The 18,743-nt window shown below is 41.1% G+C and overlaps 1 protein-coding gene across 1 annotated transcript in view; it reads right to left on the reverse strand.

Moving 5' to 3' along the window:
* The window catches only part of SPNS2 (SPNS lysolipid transporter 2, sphingosine-1-phosphate), a 145,249-nt gene that overhangs the window by 44,266 nt on the left and 82,240 nt on the right, over positions 1–18,743 (reverse strand). The window contains exon 3 of the mRNA XM_058164339.1: positions 12,750–12,886. Coding sequence (XP_058020322.1) covers positions 12,750–12,886 — 137 coding nt within the window. The remainder of the gene's footprint in view (positions 1–12,749; positions 12,887–18,743) is intronic.

Genomic DNA, 18,743 nt, shown 5'->3' on the forward strand with positions numbered 1-18,743 from the left:
TGGAAACATGTTTAGCAAGTATCTACAATCGTCTGGCTATGACAAAATATTTAAGAACATGCAGTCTGCACATTTAGTGGAATTAAGACATTTTAAATATGTGGGATTGTAAAGCTCTTTTAAAAAACAAAAACAAAAAACAAACCCTCCCAGTTCCGCTATGATTTACAACTTTATGATGCCTGGACTTCAACTCCCAGAATTCCCAAATTGCCAAGACTGAGAAACATCGATCTATGAGATAGAGACACTTATCTGCTGTATACTGAAATTGGAACACTGGTCCATCAATTAATATGGTCTACTGTCTAGTGCTATTTGTTCCTTTTGAAAAATTCTCGAGTTTTCCTTTTGGTCCAATCAAATACTGGTTGACATGTTACAATTTAAAGAAAGCAGCAAATAATTTTTCATCCGAAAAAAATCCTCCCTGTGGCTTTATTACATTTGAATCAGCCCTGACATTTCCCCAAAGATAGAGGAAAACAACTTGTTATGTTCTAAACATCACGGGCTACCATGGCTGGTTTCATTTCCTTGTCTGAATGGCTTTGCTTCCACCCCCTACCCCCCAAAAAAACAGCTGCTGATGTATGAAGGAAGTTTTCTGCCAAGCATTTCCGTGTAGACAAGCTCTGCTCTTTGCTTTTTCACATTGTCCATTCTTCACAGCCCTTTTCTTGTCTGTGATCCTTAATAGCCCATAAATTCACAAGAATGAATTGATGCAGCTCCAATACTCTGGAATTCTATCCCCAGTCAGTCGAAACAGTCTTTTCCTTCTTATGCTTTAAGAAAAACCTTAAAACATATTTTTTTACTCTAGCTTTTCTTTCCTAGTAGCCTATTTTATTGTCAGATTTTAATAATTGATGCAAGCTTATTTTATATTTATAACTCCCTTTTTATTTATATTTTATTTTATTTATATTTATTATTTATTGCTTTGGTACACCACAATTTTTACATTCAATAATATTTTGTGCTATTTTCTGATTCTCATTATTATTTAATAATTCTATTTTTAATCACCACAGTTTGTCTTGCAGGATAGGAGCATGCAAGGTAGAGAAATGAACAAACGAATGAGTAATAATGAGAAAAAAGCAATTCTCATTTCAGTCTTAAAAGGGATGTATGGATTATCCCTGGTATTATTCTTCCATAAATTAACAAACAACAGAAGATTTTAGCTGTTCATTTTTGGCCATCATTTGATCCCTAATCGAAGGCAGAATTGGGCAAGAAGCCCGTTATATTACTGATATTGTAACTAGTTTCTTTAAAATAAATTGCTGATAAAGGACACCAAAGTTGCATTATAATCATCGTATGAAAATTTTTGCTCTTTGCTGAAGATCCTATTCTAATTGGAAAGCTCTATGGCAGAAATCTGCACCAGAAAAAATGCTCATCTTATACTGTAATAAATGTAAGCCTTTTTTGGATGCAACTTACAGCTGTGTTTATGTGTTTAGACTTATATACCGCTTCACAGTGCTTTACAGCCCTCTCTAACAGGTTTTACAGAGTCAGTATATTGCCCTCAACACCCTGGGTCCTCATTTTACTGACCTCGGAAGGATGGAAGGCTGAGTCAATCTTGAGCCTGGTGAGATTTGAACTGCCAAATTGCCGGCAGCTGGCAGGCAGCTGAAGTAGCCTGCACTCCAACCACTGTGCCACCGATAGCTCTTATAGTATGTTTATGTATAGTAACTATATAAATAACATTTTAACATTTTGTTTGTTTTATTTAGGGTTTCTTGCCTGAGAAGGAGGTTGGACTAGAAGATCACTGATGCCCTTTCCAACTCTGCTATTCTGTTAAATACTTTTACTAAATCCACTTCTCTTTTTCCGTAAATTTGCCCATACGCTAATAATCTTCTCTGTCGTGAATTTTGTACATTAATGAGCCCTTACATCAAGTAATTCTCTGCTTTCTGAACCCTGAATCTACTAGCCAACTATTTCAATGGGTAACCCAAATTCCACTGTTATTGGAGGTCAATATTTGTTCATTTCCTCTATACTATGCATACTTTTCATTATATTTTTTAAGTGCCAGACACTTTATAATGCAGAAAATAAGCTATCAACACTCATCTAATTATTCCATGGACAAAATTCTGGCATGCCCTTAGACAGACTCTTGCTACCAAATGTCACATCTGCACTACAAAGCTACATCTGTTTCATACCAATTTAATTTCTAGAAATGACAAGCCAAGGCTTCTTCCAACCCCACCCCACCCCCAGTATTTTGGGATCCGGGAAATGTCAGGGTTGAGGACAACTGCTTTGCTCCTTGGAGAATGGAGATCACACCTTCTTTTTCTGAGGTTCAGGAAGTGACGGACATTACTATGCAGAAAAAGCACTAAACAGAAATGCTCAAAAATGTCCTAACAAACTAGGGAAAAAATCTCTTAGTTTACAAGAAGACCCAAGTTCTTAAGAAAGCAAGAGACCCAAGACATCTCAGTTATGCTTGACCAACTCAACAGTTGTCTTTACACAGTGAATTTCCAATGAGTGTAAAATAAGGCTTAGCAAAATAGTGTTATTTCTTAGCATTTTTACTGAGAGATAGAGAGAGAGGGGGGAGGGGGAGGAGCTGGAGGAGGGAGGGAGGGAGGGGGAGGGAGAGAGAGAGAGAGAGAGAGAGAGAGAGAGAGAGAGAGAGAGAGAGAGACCAAGGAACCTGGAAGGACAAGTAGCCAGTCTTGGTTGAGCAACTAGAGAGAGGTGGGTATAGATTTAAAATCAAGAGCTATCTGTACATCTCAACCAAGATTGGCTATCTGTCCTTCCAGAAGTACAGGTAATCCTTCAAAATTATGCCCGCCTAGGTCTAGTTCCTCCTTTATTTATAACACAGATCCAACTCACTTGAAAATAACTTTGTATAAAAAAGGAACAGAGAAGGAGAGGAAGAGGGAGACGGAGAGACTAGCTCAAGGTCACCAATCCTAAAGGCCCTTCATGCTCCTAGCCTAGCATCTTAGCCCCTACATCATGCTGCTAGCTCTTAATTAGCAAGGGAGCATTTGGAATAAAATACCAATAAAAGTGCTTGACTTACGACCACAACTGAGCCCAAGATTTTTAAGTTGCTAAGGGAAATATTTGTTAAGTGAGTTTTGCCCCTTTTTACAGCCTTTCATGCTACAGTGGTTAAGTGAAGCACTGCAATTGTTCAGTTAGTAACACGGTTGTTAAGTGGATCTGGTTTCTCCATTGACTTTGCTTGTCAGAAGGTTGCAAAAGGGGATTGCATGACCCCAGGACACTGCCTCTGTCATAAATATGAGTCAGTTACCAAGCGTCTGAATTTTGATCATGGCCAAAGTGTGAAAAACAGTCATAAGTGTGAAAAATGGTCAAAAGTGGTTTTTTTCAGTGCTGTGTAATTTTGAACGGTGACTAAATGAACTGTTGTTGTAAGTCAAGGACTACCTATATTATGAATGAGAGCATTGAATCCTTCAAGCATTGCAGATTCCATACAGACGTTAGATTTTATCTTATCTTTGGGAAGTAGAGAATGGAGAGAAGAGAAAGTAGAGGAAGCTGCATGGCCTCCGGTTTGCTGCCCATTGAAACCCTGGAAATACTGTCTTCTCGCTAGTTTTACCAACTGAGTTGACTTCGTTATGCAAAATTGTACTTTTGCCTTATGCAACAACATATTTTTAGCCAGACCTTTCTGCAGTCTTGACACACCCTAAGGGTTTATAGCCTATTTTTGCTATCGAGAATAAAACCCAAATCATTGCTGGCCAAAGTTTTAAATTGCTCACTTGTTGCTGCACCATGGTTGGTGAAGTTGCAGGAATTGTGACACACAGCCATTAAAATAATTAAGTATGTATTTTTATCCCTAACGATATAGCCAGCTCAAAATTAAGGGTGTTTTTTTTTTTACCTTTTTTGTTTAGGCAGGCACAAACAAGTTTACCTCAAGATAGTAAGCTGTGGTAATACTCTGGTGACATGATAGAGCTTTATTTCCTATCCTGAGGTCTGAAAAAAAAAATGGTTACCTCATAACACCATATTACCGAGTGGACAGTAAAATAGAAAAAGGGAATATTGGTTTCCTGGCCATGTGGCCCATGAACAGCGTTCATGGTTGTTTGTGCATATGTGTATTACCTCTTTCTCCTTCCCACTTCCCACTTGGTTGGATGGGATGTCATAACTACCAGTCTGGGGCAGCCAGTCCTGAGTCCTTCGGGAGATAGGGCGGTATATAAATTTGATTAAATAAATAAATAAATGAGAAGGACCCCAACACAGGCAAGGAAAAACTCGGAACTGTCCACTTGATCTCAATCCCTCCCTCCTCAGGTAGTTACTAGCCTGCCAAAGCATGATACAGGTAGTCCTTGATTTACGACCACAATTGAGCCCGGAATTTATGCTGCTTAGTGAAACATCTGTTAAGTGAGTTTTGCCCCATTTTACGACCTTTCTTGCTACATTTGTTAAGTGAATCCCTGCAGTTGTTAAATTAGTAACACGGTTGTTAAGTGAATCTGGCTTCCCCGTTGACTTTGCCCATCAGAAGGTTGCAAAAGGGGATCAGGTGATCCCGGAACACTGCAACCGTCATAAATATGAATCAGTTGTCAAGCATCCGCATGTAAATCACGTGACCACAGGGATGCTGCAATGGTAAAAAGTGTGAAAAATGGCCATAAATCATTTTTTTCAGGACCTTTGTAACTTCAAATGGTCACTAAATGAACTGTTGTAAGTTGAGGACTGTACCCTGCACAGAGACAGGGTTAAAAAAAAATCAATATGGCAGCTATGACTGCTCCATCAAAGCTTTTCCCCTTTCTCTGCTCAAATTCTTTGTGTGCATTCTTTCTTGTATTATCTGAAGAGGATTTTGGAATTTCTCTTATGGCCATAACTGATAATCCTCAATTTACAACCACTCATTTTAGCAACCACTCAAAGTTACTAAACAGCATTGAAAAAAGTGACATGACCATTTTTCTTACTTATGACCACTGCAGCATCCCCATGGTCATCTGATCAAAATTTGGACACTTGGCAACCGGCATAAATTTATGGCGGTTGCAGTGTCCCGGGGTCATGTGATCCCCTTTTGCGACCTTCTGACAAAGCAAAGTCAACAGGGAAGCCAGATTCTGTTGTGACTCGTCCTCCCTCCTCTCCTCAGCCGGGCCCCTCCTGTCTCCAACCGGGCCTGTTATCAAACTCCGAGTCTGATAATGAAGATGAATGGCTTGTCATGCCTCCAGCCCCCGGCTCTGGCCCCATGCCCGGAGAGGATGCCAGGAGTGAACGAACAAGCCCGATAAACCTCACTCATACGGCGTGTGTTCCTTTGGCTCAGCCGTCAGAGGAAGCCAGCCAGGTGCTGGAATTACTGACAGCAGATCCAGCTGAAGACAATTCAGTGTGGGAGTACCCTCGCTTCCGGAGATCTGAGAGGCAACGCCAGCAGCAGGAGGGGTGGGGCAGGCCTGGATAAATGCTGAGTCATGGAGCCACATCCCACAGCCTATATAAAGGACCTGCTTTTGGCATTCCAACCTTGAGTCAAGCAAAGTCTTATTGAGTTTGCTGATACCGGACCCTATCACTGAAGTCACAATTTGGACTCCTGCCTGCCCTGATAAACCTCGAAGGGACTTGGCAAGGTGCAGAGGCTTCGTTGCCAAGTTTGCCACGGACTTCCTTGACTCGTTCGTTGGAGTGGGGGGTGGGACATGACAGATTCATTTAACAACTATGTTACTATCTTAAACAATTGTAGTGAGTCACTTAACAACGGTGGCAAGAAAAGTCATAAAATGGGGCAAAACTGATTTGCTTAATCACAGAAATTACGAGCTCCATGGTGGTCATTCACCGAGGACTACCTGTATTAGCTACCTTTGATTATTATGCTCAATGAACATTTCAACTAATGGTGTGATGAAATCTGCAAAAATTTGTCAAAAATCTTCTCCTGAGGAACAGCGATCCCCTCCCCCTGCCCCCCCCCCGCCCTGCTTTCTCTCTGTCTTCTCAGGTTGTCTGAGAAATTTATTTGTTTTGAACATTTTTTTTGGTTAGGAATAGCACAGGATGCTACTGCTGAGTGTTGATGTCTGTTGTGTATCCTTCCGCTGCCCTGAAACTCGTCAGACTGTCCTCGCTTCTAAATCTAAAAAAGGCTCTCCCCCCCACACACCCTGAGGCATTTCTTCATGATATCTCCCCCTGGAATGGCTCTTAGGGGGCCTTCAAATACAACCCTCACCCAAAGACAGGAATCCTGACAGCATCCCCCACACAAGTGGCTGTTCGACTTTGGTTGAAAACCTGCAGTGATGGAGGTCCCAGGGGGCAGCCTGATTCAGTGCTTGGTATGTCTCATGCTCAGAAAATTCCTCTTTGTTTCAAATTTGGATCTGCTGCTATAAAAGCCTACCCTCGTGAGCTATGGGGGAAATAAAAAAAGGGACACAGTGGCTCAGTGGCTAAGACGCTGAGCTTCTCGATTGAAAGGTTGGCAGTTCAGCGGTTCGAATCCCTAGTTCCGCGTAACGGGGTGAGCTCCTGTTACTTGTCTCAACTTCTTCTAACCTAGCAGTTCGAAAGCACGTAAAAAATGCAAGTACAAAAATAGAGACCACCTTTGGTGGGAAGGTAACAGTGTTCCATGCACCTTTGGTCGGCCACATGACCACTGAGACGTCTTCGGACAGTGCTGGCTCTTCAGCTTTGAAACGGAGATGAGCACCACCCCCTAGAGTCGGGAACTACTAGCACATATGTGTAATGGGAACCTTTACCTTCCTCTGAGACTATACTTCAAGCATTGGGAGCCTGCTATCATGTCTTCCCATGGAACACTATGGAAAAAGAGACAGCAGCCTTCTTGAAGGGCTGTTACAGAGGAAAGGGTGTGGAGTACGGACCACATTTTTCCCTTAGCAAATAAGAAAAATTGCAATCCTTTCTGCATTTCATTTGACAGTTCCTCAATTCCACCCATTTTCACAAGAAGCCCTTTTATGATCTTTGACACCATGGGAAAAATTCTTGGTCTGAAGGACACATAGGGACACAGCCTCAGTTCCAGCCAACATCATCAGCACACTATTTCTCGGAATGTTTGCTAGAGATATGCAAAATTTCTCAATCTGGAATTGAACCTTTCCAGAGAATTCCAAAAGATTCCATTTCCTTCTGGGCCATGCCAAAACTCCTCCAATCCACATGATTTTGTGGGAAGGGGGCTGTTCAGAAGTTTCTAGAAGTAAACCTGCCAAAACAGAAGCAATTTGATCCAAAAATGGAGGGCGGGGAAGTGGAACATTCTGGAATTCTCTGGAAAGATTCATTTCCCGAATGGACAGATTTTGCACATTGTTAGTATTTCTCTCATGCTGCTTCATATAAGATGAGCTAATATTTTTTTTTTATCTGACAAGTCAACTTTGCAAACAACAAACTACTATCCTTTCCATTTTACCGACAGGAAGACTGGGCGGTGTGAACAGGGCATGAAAGTCAAATGATCCAATAAGTGTAAAAGGCAGGGCTTGGGAACTAGGTCTCCTTTGGGATATATAATTTGTATTATGGCTGTGGGAATGACAGGCCATGCACTCCTGCTCCTCCCTAGGAGGCAGCAATCCTAATTTTATAAAAATAGCTCACCTGTGGAATCAGGTGGCAGACTGTCTAAGTAGCTGCCCGTTCCCCATCTGGGTGTGACGGCAGAAGAACAATCTCCGGAATGCAGTTGGTCTGCGGCCGATGAATGAAACACAGCCAGCTTCTCTCCACTGGAGGGAAATCGCTCCATTGAGTGACTGAGCCAGCTTTGGTTCATCTCACCAGGTATGCATTAATTAGCCTCTGCAACTGAGGTTTCAAAACAGGCAAGCTCCATTTCCCAGCAGCTAACCGTGTGTGACCTAACAGCAGTGACAACTAAAGAGCCTTGATATGTGGACACGAGCAAACCCTTCCACGCGTGGTCCTGAAATCAGTGTGGTTGCATAATTCAAAACAGTTTGCTGGATGATCCCATACTTAACCTTCCCCCCCCACCCTCCCCCCAAATATTACGCTTGGCATAGCCTGACACAACAGAATAAAAAGGTGGAACCTGCAATGTTCATTCTTCCTTCTCATGCTGGTGACAGGGAGAAAATATAGATAGCATTTCCTTTGTAGAGTTTTGGTCTCTAAAAAATGAATCAGAATCAGAATAGAACTGGAAGGGACCTTAGAGGTCTTCTAGTCCAACCTCCTTCTCAAGCAAGAGACGCTGTACCATTTCATACAAGTGACTATGCAGTCTCATCTTAAAGTCTCCAGTGATGAAGCACCCACAACTTCTGAAGGCAAGCAGTTCCACTGGTTAATTGTTCTCACTGGAGTTAGGAAGTTTCTCCTTATCTCCAGGTTGCTTCTCACCTTAATTAGTTTCCATCCATTGTTTCTTGTCTTGCTTTCTGGTGCTTTGGAAAATAAGTTGACCCTCCTCTTCTTTGTGGCAGCTTCTTAAATATTAGAATACTGCTATCATGTCACCCCTAGTCCTTCTTTTCTCTAGTCTAGCCATATCTAAGTCCTGCAAATGTTCTTTACGTGTTTTTAGTCATATGAATGACTAAATGATGGAATCTTAAATCAGAACTATGGAACGAAGCAGACAACACCATTTTTAAATGGCAGCTTGTGTCAAACACCAAGATAGAAATTCCCTGTAACAAGAGGCTTGTTCTTGCTTATGTGTAAAAGCATATTTTAATACAAAAAAAGCAGTCAAAGACGACACTTTTACTTGAAGTATAGCCTGGTGGTATAATTTGTTTCAGTATCTCATTCTCATAGAATAATACTTTAAGGGACAGAAAGCAGGTGAACACTGGAAGAATCAAGGTGTTTTTCTCTATTTGCTTTCAACTGTGCAGGCTACAAATAAAATTGATTTATTTGACATCTGAATATAACCTTACTTCATTTTGCATTTTCAAACCAATAGAGTAACGTTCAAAATGTGCATTAAGAGGCCGTTTGCAGAAAAATGCATATATTCATGAAATAATGTACCATATGGGATCTATCTGGGAACAGAAGAGTAGTAGGCAAAATTTGGAAGTAAAATGAAGAAATGTGTACTAAAATGTACACAGATGTTAATGTGGTCTTTTAAAAAAACCAGGTTTGATTTTCCAAACTTAACATATTTCCAGAAATCAAGAAACTATTGAAAACAATCTTGAATAATCTGAATCTGTCATTTACTTTGTTCTAAGAACCAAGCTTGTGGTGATAAGTGATAGGCATGAATGCTTAGATAGCCAGGGACAAGTCACAAGTTTCACACCCAGTCCAAACCTTCAGTGTGGGAATAAATTGGGATCACACCCAGCTATATTGTCAAGAATTATGGCTAAATCTTGATGTCATCATAGAATCATAGGAGTGTAATAGAGATTTTCAAGTCTAACCTCCTGACCTTCTGGGCAGGAATTCTCATTTGATCACCCTAGGCCAATGTTTCTTAACCTTGGCAACTTTAAGATCTATGGACTTCAACTCCCAGAATACCCCAGCCAGATATGCTGGCTGGGAAACTCTGGGAATTGAAGTCCACACATCCTAAAGTTGCCAAGGTTGGAAAACACTGGCCCAGCCAAGCAAATGGCTCTGTAATATTTGCTTGTAAATCTCCAGTGATGGAGAATCCATGACTCCAGCAGGCAAGTTGGATATATTTGCTTAATATTTCTCATGACAGAACATTCTTCCTTATTTCTAGTTTGCATTTCCCTCTGTTAAGCAGTGGTGGGATTCAGCCAGTTCGCACCACTTCGGGAGAACCGGTTGTTAACTTTCTGAACAGCTTGGCAAACTGGTTGTTGGAAGAAATCATTAGGGAAGAGAACCGGTTGTTAAATTATTTGAATCCCACCACTGCTGTTAAGGTATTACTGGTTCTTGTCCTAGCTTTGGGAACTATACAGAATAAATTCATAGATTCACAGACTTTCAATATTTGACTAATGCTAACGGGGAAGATTCAGACAAAGCAAACTTCATTTATTTATATCACCTTAGGACCTCCCTCCCTACAATTAAAAATACTAAACCCCACCCTTTGTCTCTCACAATTATTAAATAAAAGCAGTAACCAAAACAATGATATAGGCCAATATAAGAAATAAAACAGTTAGAACAGAGCAGCAGGGATCTCTTTGTTGTTCAATTTGATATCAACATTAAAAGCAGACCAAACTAGAAAAAGATGTTCGGGATCCATTTAGAAGCTGACAAAGATACTTAAGTCTAAGATGGGAGTTTTACCGATAAGATATCAACGTGAAGATACACTGGGCCTAGTGCCTGTCAAATTAACTTAACATTATGCCAAATTTGCAAGCAGGGCCTCTGAGTCTGAAGAGGAGTTGTGGGCCTCTTCCAAGATTCAGTCTAATAGTCCACTGGAACATCTTTTGCACCTTATAAATGATGCAAGTCTGGGAAGGCTGTGTAACTAATGGTATGTACCTTCAGAATCACTAATCATAAGAATGGAATGAATTACTTTATGTCCTCATTGCCTGTAAAAAGTTAAAAGGTCTTGTGTTCACTCTCATACCAGAGTACCCTTTTCATTTACAGCAGGGGTGTCAAACTCAATTTCATTGAGGGCTGCATCAGGGTTGTGTTTGATCTCAAGTGGGCATGGCTGGGGTGGGTGTGTCCAGCTCGATATCACTCGTGTCAGGGGCGCCTGTGGTGGCCCGAGCACTCTGCCAGCGAGAACAGGCTGGCAACCTCTTTTTTCGGATGCGACGGCCTCCTGAAACCCTCTGCCAGCAAAAACAGAGCTTGGGAAGGGCGTGGGCGGCCCTCCTGAGCTCCGTTTTCGCTGGCAGATGCTTGTAGGAGGCCGTCGCAGCCGAAAACAGAGCTCCCCAGCCCATCTTCACTGGCAGAGGCACCGCGCTCCAGTCCTTCATTGTTTCCAGGGCAGCCCTGCGGGCCAGACCTAAGCACCTCACAGGCCGGATATGGCCCCTGGGCCTTGAGTTTAACACCCCTGATTTACAGTGTTCCCATATTAAAGCTTCTGAAAGCAGAAAACTTGAAGCTGGTGGTGGGTTACATTACTTTTAGTACAAAAAAATTAGGTATCACCCTAGAAACAGCCTTCCTTCCTTCCTTTTAGCACCAAGCAGCCTCACTAAAACAGTGGACTTTAGACTCCTTGCATTGTAAAGTCACAATGTCCCTGACTGCCAATTTTCAGTCTGTGATGCCCATAAAATCGCTAAAAATTGTTATATTTGGCCAAAGACCAAGAGGTCAAATCCAAAGCTCCAATTCTTTCTTTGGAGGCCTGTTATTATAGTTGTAACTGTTAGAAAATAATTAAAAGAAAGTGGATGAATTATAGCTCGCCCTGAACAAGGGCTATTTCCTGATAGAGTTGAAAAATGATTGCTTAATTTATTTCAAAAGTTTCCATCTAAGAGCAATGTATTTGGGACTTTGTAAAGACAAAGTTCAAAGAAACTAGAGTGAAGGTAGATAATTTGGTAACTTGCTGATGTTCTAAGAATTTGTTTGAAACAGGTGAGAATTCTACAAAAAATCTGGAAGACACTAGATGGGCTACTCCAGATATATCTTTGTAAGCCAGAAAGCTGGTATATAACTGATATTAATTTGGAAGACTGGCTTGGATCTGACCAGGTGGCCAATCCAGGGGTTAAGGTCCATGTTTCCAACTCCATCTTGAGATACTGAAAACCTACAACCTCTGAAGGAAAAACAAGGATTCTACTGCTAGGCAATGACCTTCAATGATTCTGTATCACAACAAATCAGACAATAGATCTATCTAGTTCAGTACTGCTAGTAATAACTCTGCAAGATTTCACACGGCTGTCTTTCTCAACCCAGCTTGATGATGCTAAAGATTAGGGCTGGGATCTTTTCTATGCAAAATAGACGCTCTCCCACAAGATTTACCTAGCATGCAGGAAAACTGCCTTTTCTCAGAGACAGCAGGCTAAATGAGACCATTGCTCAATTACTGTCTACACTGACTGGTAAAAATAGGATTTCAGCCAAAGATTTTTCCGATGTATAGTAATAGCAATGGCTCTTAAGACTTATATACCTCTTCGCAGTGCTTTACTGCCCTTTCTATGTGGTTTACAGAGTCAGTCTATTGCCTCCAATAATCTGGGTCCTCATTTTACCAACCTCGGAAGAATGGAAGGCTGAGTCAACCTTGAGCCAGTTAGGATCAAACTGCTGGCAGTCGGCAGAGTTTGCCTGCAATACTGCATTCTAACCACCGCGCTAACCATGGCTCTTTTTAGCTGGAGATACCAGTGACTAAAGTTGAGTTTTGTGTGTGCAAAACAAACTAATTGTCCATTCCCCTTTGTAATACCATCTACATCAGGGGTGTTCAACCTTGACAACTTTTAAGACATGTGGATTTCAACTTGTCTTAAAGTTGTCAGGGTTCAACACCCGCTGGTCTACATCAAGTGGCTGATCAGAGCTTTATATTTCCTTCAAAGTGCTGGAGACTGAGGCTATTTTTATATGAGTAGAACAGATGAGCCATACACCTCTCCAGAATGCCTCACCCTCTGTTTCATCCCAAAAGCTCACATCTCACCTGACCAACTCCTCCAGCTGCAGAGCACATATTATTCCCTCTGCAAAGCTCTTACCTGTTCAGTGATAAAGGAGCTGGAGAAGGTAATGGCTGACCAGAAGAAGATCCCACAGCTAAGAATAATCTTCCTGTTGAAACGGTCACCAAGGTAGCCAAATATTGGGGCTGCCACCATAAAGCTACAGATGAAAACTGCAGAAGAACAGAAAGGAAGAGATGGATTGGGTCAGCAATTCCCAAACATTTGAAATTTGATCGGGAAAGTCAAAAACAAAGTATCATTCCTCTATAGCAGCTTTCCCTAACATGGTACCTTCCAGATGCATTGGGAACGCATGACAGATTCGGCTCTTCTGTTCAAACTATTAGTGAATACTTCATAAGCTGCAGATGCTATCGGTAGTCCACAATATATGACCACAATTGGAACCAGAATTTTGACTGCTAAGTAATGCAGTTGTCACATGATCAGACCTGATTTTACCACCATTTTTCTCTGTGGTCATTAATTGAATTTCCACAGTCATGAACAGCCTCACATAGTTGTTAAGTGAATCATGTGGTCATGAATTGACTTTGCTTGTTGAAAGCAGGCTGGGAAGGTTGCAAATCATGATCACATGAGAAGATACTGCAACCATCCTAAAGGTGATTGCTAAGTGCCCGAATTGTGATCATGGGACCATGGAGATGGTGGACCAGTCATAACTTCAAGGACTGGCTGTAAGTCACTTTTTCCAAGGCTGTCATAAGTTCGAAACCTTTGTAAAATGAACTGACTGAAGTCAAGGACTGCTGTATTCAAAACCCATAGGAAGAAATTGTTTCCTCATACACGATCAGATTTAAACAGTGTTTATATATTTTATTTATTATTGTATTTATTCATTATAGGTAGTCCTCAACCTATGGCCACAACTGACCATGGAATTTATGTTCCTAAGTGAGAAATTTGTTGAGTGAGTTTTGCCCCATTTTACGACTTTTCTTAAGTGAATCACTGCAGTTGTTAAATTAGTAATTAATAAATTAGGGTTGTTAAGTGAATCTGGTTTCCCCACCCACTTTGTTTGTCAGAAGAATTCAAATGGTGATCACATAACCTGGGGACACTGCAACCGTCATAAAATGTGAATGAGTTGTCAAGCATCCAAATATAAATCACGTGACTGAGGAGATGCTGCAACAGTCATAGTGTGAAAATCGCCATAAGTCACTTTTTCAGTGCCACTGTAACTTCAAACGGTCACTAAGCAAACTATTGTAAGTCGAGGACTACCTGTATATTTACATATCACCTTCACTCAAAATAGTAACAGTGTCAAAGTGATGAATTTAAACCTGAATTTCCCTACCCCTGGACCAATACTTTGGTCTTTACAATATGAAAAATTAAATATTTGCAAAACGCTCGCAGTTGTATATCACTCACTAATGGCTAGAAAGATACTATGTTTTTCTACACAATCAGCGTTAAATCTATTTTCTATTCTTTGTAGATCTGGAAGCCACTTTTTTAATTAGATGGTTCGTTGATGTGCAACGAAAGAAAAGGCAACTTAGAGATTTTAAAGACAGAGGCGGTACAATTATGGAAAAAGATTTGACAGCAAAAGAATAAAATGACAAAACAAGAAGCTGGCAGAACCCAGATGGCAGCATGAGAATATTCAGTTTGAGTTATTTAAAAAAAAGTTCAGACAATGACGGTCAGCTTGGCAAAAAGATTGCCTGCCAGCTATCACATCCATAGCTAGCCCAAAAGTTGTGGAGACTTTCATTTAACTAGGAAAAATATGAAGGGATGGTATAGGGAAATTGTTGGAGAGCCTGCCATCTAGTCTAATTAGACAGAAATTAATTTCTGCAACCAGACAAGTAGTCCTCATTTAATGACCACAATTGGGAACAGCAACTTAGTCATTAAGTAGTTGTTAAGTAAAACAGCCACGATGGTTATGATTTTACCTCAACTTTGCTTTGCAGACCTGGAAAGGTGGTAAATGCATGGTTTGTTGACAGTGAAAAAGTTCATGAGGACCAGGCTTAAATGAGACAGTGATGAAAAAGTAACTTTTTCATCACTGTCTCATTTAAACCTGGTCCTCACTAGAGATAGATATAAGGGATCGAAACTGGAACTTCAGCATGCCCATCCTGAGTTCTAACCATGAGTTAAACCAGCCTTTCCCTCTACTTTATCTATTACCTTCTCAGTGCAATGATGTCTTTCTCATCCTTAGCAACTTTAAAGATATGTGGACTTCAACACCCAGAATTCCTCTCCCAGGGGAATGGTCTTGGCTGGTCTAATGCATTCACTTTATGCATTAGACCAGCTAATGACTACTATGTACACCACAAAAACAGGCTAGAAATCAGGCCAGAAACAAAATGCAGCTGAATAGAATAGAATAACAGGGCTGGAAGGGACCTTGGAGGTCTTCTAGTCCAACCCCCTGCCTAGGCACCTGCCCCTGCCTACACCACTTCAGGCAAATGGTAATCCAACATCTTCTTAAAAACTTCCAGTGTTGGAGCATTCACAACTTCTGGTGGCAAGTTGTTCCACTGGTTAATTGTTCTAACTATCAGGGAATTTCTCCTTAGTTCTAAGTTGTTTCTCTCCTTGATTAGTTTCCACCCATTGCTTCTTGTATGGGTGCTTTGGTGCTTTGGAGAATAGCTTGACTCCATATCGGAACATTGTTATCATGTCTCCCCTAGTCATTCTTTTCATTAAACTAGACATACCCAATTCCTGCAACCGTTCATCGTATGTTTTAGCCTTCAGTCCCCTAATCATCTTTGTTCTTCTCTGCACTCTTTCTAGAGTCTCCACATCTTTTTTACATTATGGCGACCAAAACTGAATGCAGTATTCCAAGTGTGGCCTTACCAAGTATATTAACACATCACGTGATCTTGATTCTATCCCTCTGTCTATGCAACCTAGAATTGTTTTGGCTTTTTGGGCAGCTGCTGCACACAGCTATGTACTGTGTAACTAAATGCAGAAAGTACCAACTTTAATTCTGAATTATTAATTGTCTTTCATATCATCCAGCATTCCCAGGTCCAACTATAATACTCAGATTGAAAGCCACATGTTACCAAATGCCCAATGTACATTTTACATTACACAAGCTCAGAATGGGGATGACTTTTCATTTACATTTCCCTGGCATCCTCAAACAACTTTAAAAGGTTAAATATTCTTTTTCAGAATGGAAGGCTTTAAAAAATAAAACCGGGGGAATAAAACAGAAGTTCAGTTCAGATTCCATTTTTGTAGCCTTGCCTCACAAAAGATGATCTCTTTCAGAGGCAGGTCACATTTTTTTTAAATGGCACCTTTCAAAAATTCTGTTTCCTATACGCAATTGGGTGTGTTTCTTGCTGGCCCCAAAATACCAGACAAAAGGGCAGGTGAATAAAAATAAGTAAAATGACAGACGCCCTTCCAATTGAAAGTGACAGCTTTGGAATCGTAGTTTGGAATGAAGAATGAGCAACACGTCTGTTTCGTTGCAATTGTGGTGAAAGAACAGGAAAGGTTTAATTATCCAGGCAGGATGGATTTCTCTGTATCTATTTCTGATTTCAGTGGTCAGATCCCACCCTGATACAGGTGGGATGCTGTTCGTTTTTAATTTCTCCCAGTTCTTTTGTGGTGCAATGTGGGTGGATGTGCCCCAAATGTGTGTGCATCTGTGCGCTTGGAATTTCTCTTACTCTCTCTTTTTAATTATATGAGACAATAAAAAAATAAAATAGTTCATCTTCTCCAGGCTTCATGGATTCCTTCACGCGCTGTTACCCATGACTGCCAGCTTAGTTTTTTTTTCCACCCTGGGAAATGCCAGTCAAGCAGCAACCTAGTTCTCTGTCACGATATTTAAAGGTGCTCTTTGATTTCTTTGACAGAAAAAAAAATAGTATTTGTCCCCCACCCCCCACCCAGGGATTAAATTCAGCCAGTTCTATCCGGCTCGGGCGAACCAGTAGCGGCAGCTGCAGGAGGCTCCGCCCACGCGCACGAATGTCATGATGTCGCTTTTTTGCGACATTTTAAGCCTCTGTGCATGTGCAGAAGGCTTTGCACATGCGGAGACGATGGTGCGCGCATGGCGCATGCACATTTGCAAACTGGTAGGGAAGGTAATTTCACCCCTGCCCCTACCCCCTCAAAAAAAAAAACAGAAGAGGTTTTAACGTTTAATCATAAAAGATATTGTGATTTGTGAAAGGTTCTCTCAAGTCATTAAGATGAAGGTTTCCCTCAGATTTGAAGGAGGCTGAAATTCAAATTTGCACTTGGAATTGTTCTCCTGAATGTGGTTTGGGTTTTAAGAGTTTATTTCACAGTTACTTGTTTGTGGAGTTATATTGAGAATTATTGGGCATAGTCACCACTCCCCACCCACCTACCTTTCTCAGAAGGGGATCAGAGCCTCTTGATGTGATCACCAGCGACAGCAGACCAAGCCTCTCTAATTGTTAATTTCTTTGCAACAACAATAGCACTTAGACTTATATGCCATCCCATAGTGCTTTATAGCAGTCTCTGGGAGGTTTACAGTGTCAGCATCTTGCCCCCAACAATCTGGGTCCTCATTTTACCAAACTCAGAAGGATGGAAATCTGAGTCAATTTTGAGCCCATCAGGATCGAACTCCAGGCTGTGGGCAGAGTATGCCTGCAATACTACATTCTAACCACCGAAATCACATCTCTCTCCCTATCAGGCTTTTTCTAGATGAAAAGATATCGTGAAATCTATGAATTGATATTGAAGGAAAGAAAAGGATCCAAAACCACAAAGAGATTTGTCTCTGTGAGACAAGGGTGAGAAGATGTAGCTGTGGAGCTTGGTTTAATACAGCCACTCAACCTACAACCACTCATTTACTGACTGCTCAAAGTTACAATGACATTTTTAAAAAAAACTAATTTACAATCCATCCTCGCACGTATCCCCACGGTCATGCGGGCAAAATTCAGGCGATTGGCCACCAGCAGGTATTTAGAGGGTTGCGGTGCCCAGGGTCATGTGATTGCCATTTGCAACAATCCCAGAGGGTTTCAGACAACCAAAGTCAATGGGAGGAAGCCAGATTCATTTAATGGCCATAGAATTCACTTACCAACTGCAGTAATTTGCTTAACTGATGATAAAGGTCGGCAAAGCATGCCTGACTAGTTAACAACCATCATGCTTAGCAACAGAAATTCTGGGCCCAACTATGGTTGTAAGTCAAGGACTACCTGTATAGCCTTGAACTCTGCCAGCAACCTGAGAATGATTTTAAAAACAACAACATGGAATTGTGTTGAGGAATCAATTTTCTCTCAAACATGCAAGCAAAGGGAGACTGGATGAGCAGATGATCAGGACAGAAGTAGAATAATCAACATAGTCAGAAATATTGGAACACTTTTTGAATATTCAGCCATCGTTCTCATCATACATTCTGTTGAGCCTTAGAGGATTAGTCAACCCTCTGCCCTGAAGTCACAGAGCTGAACTTTTTATTACTGTACTTGAGATCTATTTATAACTTTTCAGCAGCCAACCAGCTAACCATTTCTGTAGGAATAATTCAATAGCTGGGTTTGATCCAATACAAAACTTAAGTCTTATCTTTAAAACCCAGTTTCATGAAACACGTTCAGTAGAGGCAGAGTTTCTTCCCTTCAGGTACTAGACAATTTTAGGCCTACCCAAAAGATTACACAAATCACATTCAATCAAAAATTGAGAAGGGGCGCTTCTGGCAAATACCAGTAAAGTCAAGGGTCCCTGAAAGAATGAATAATGAATGGGCTTATCAATGGGGGCAGCAGAGCCCTAGTGATTTATGCAATTTTCTTGGCAATGATATGGAACTGGCTTGCCATTGTCTTCTTCAGGATGTGTTTTTTTCCCTCAATTCCACAATCTGCCCTACAGTTCTGGTATTTAACATAACATAACATAACATCAGAGTTGGAAGGGACCTTGGAGGCCTTCTAGTCCAACCCCCTGCCCAGGCAGGAAACCCTACAC

Source organism: Ahaetulla prasina, chromosome 1 (genome assembly GCF_028640845.1).
Source record: "Ahaetulla prasina isolate Xishuangbanna chromosome 1, ASM2864084v1, whole genome shotgun sequence".
NCBI classification, from domain to species: Eukaryota; Metazoa; Chordata; class Lepidosauria; order Squamata; family Colubridae; genus Ahaetulla; species Ahaetulla prasina.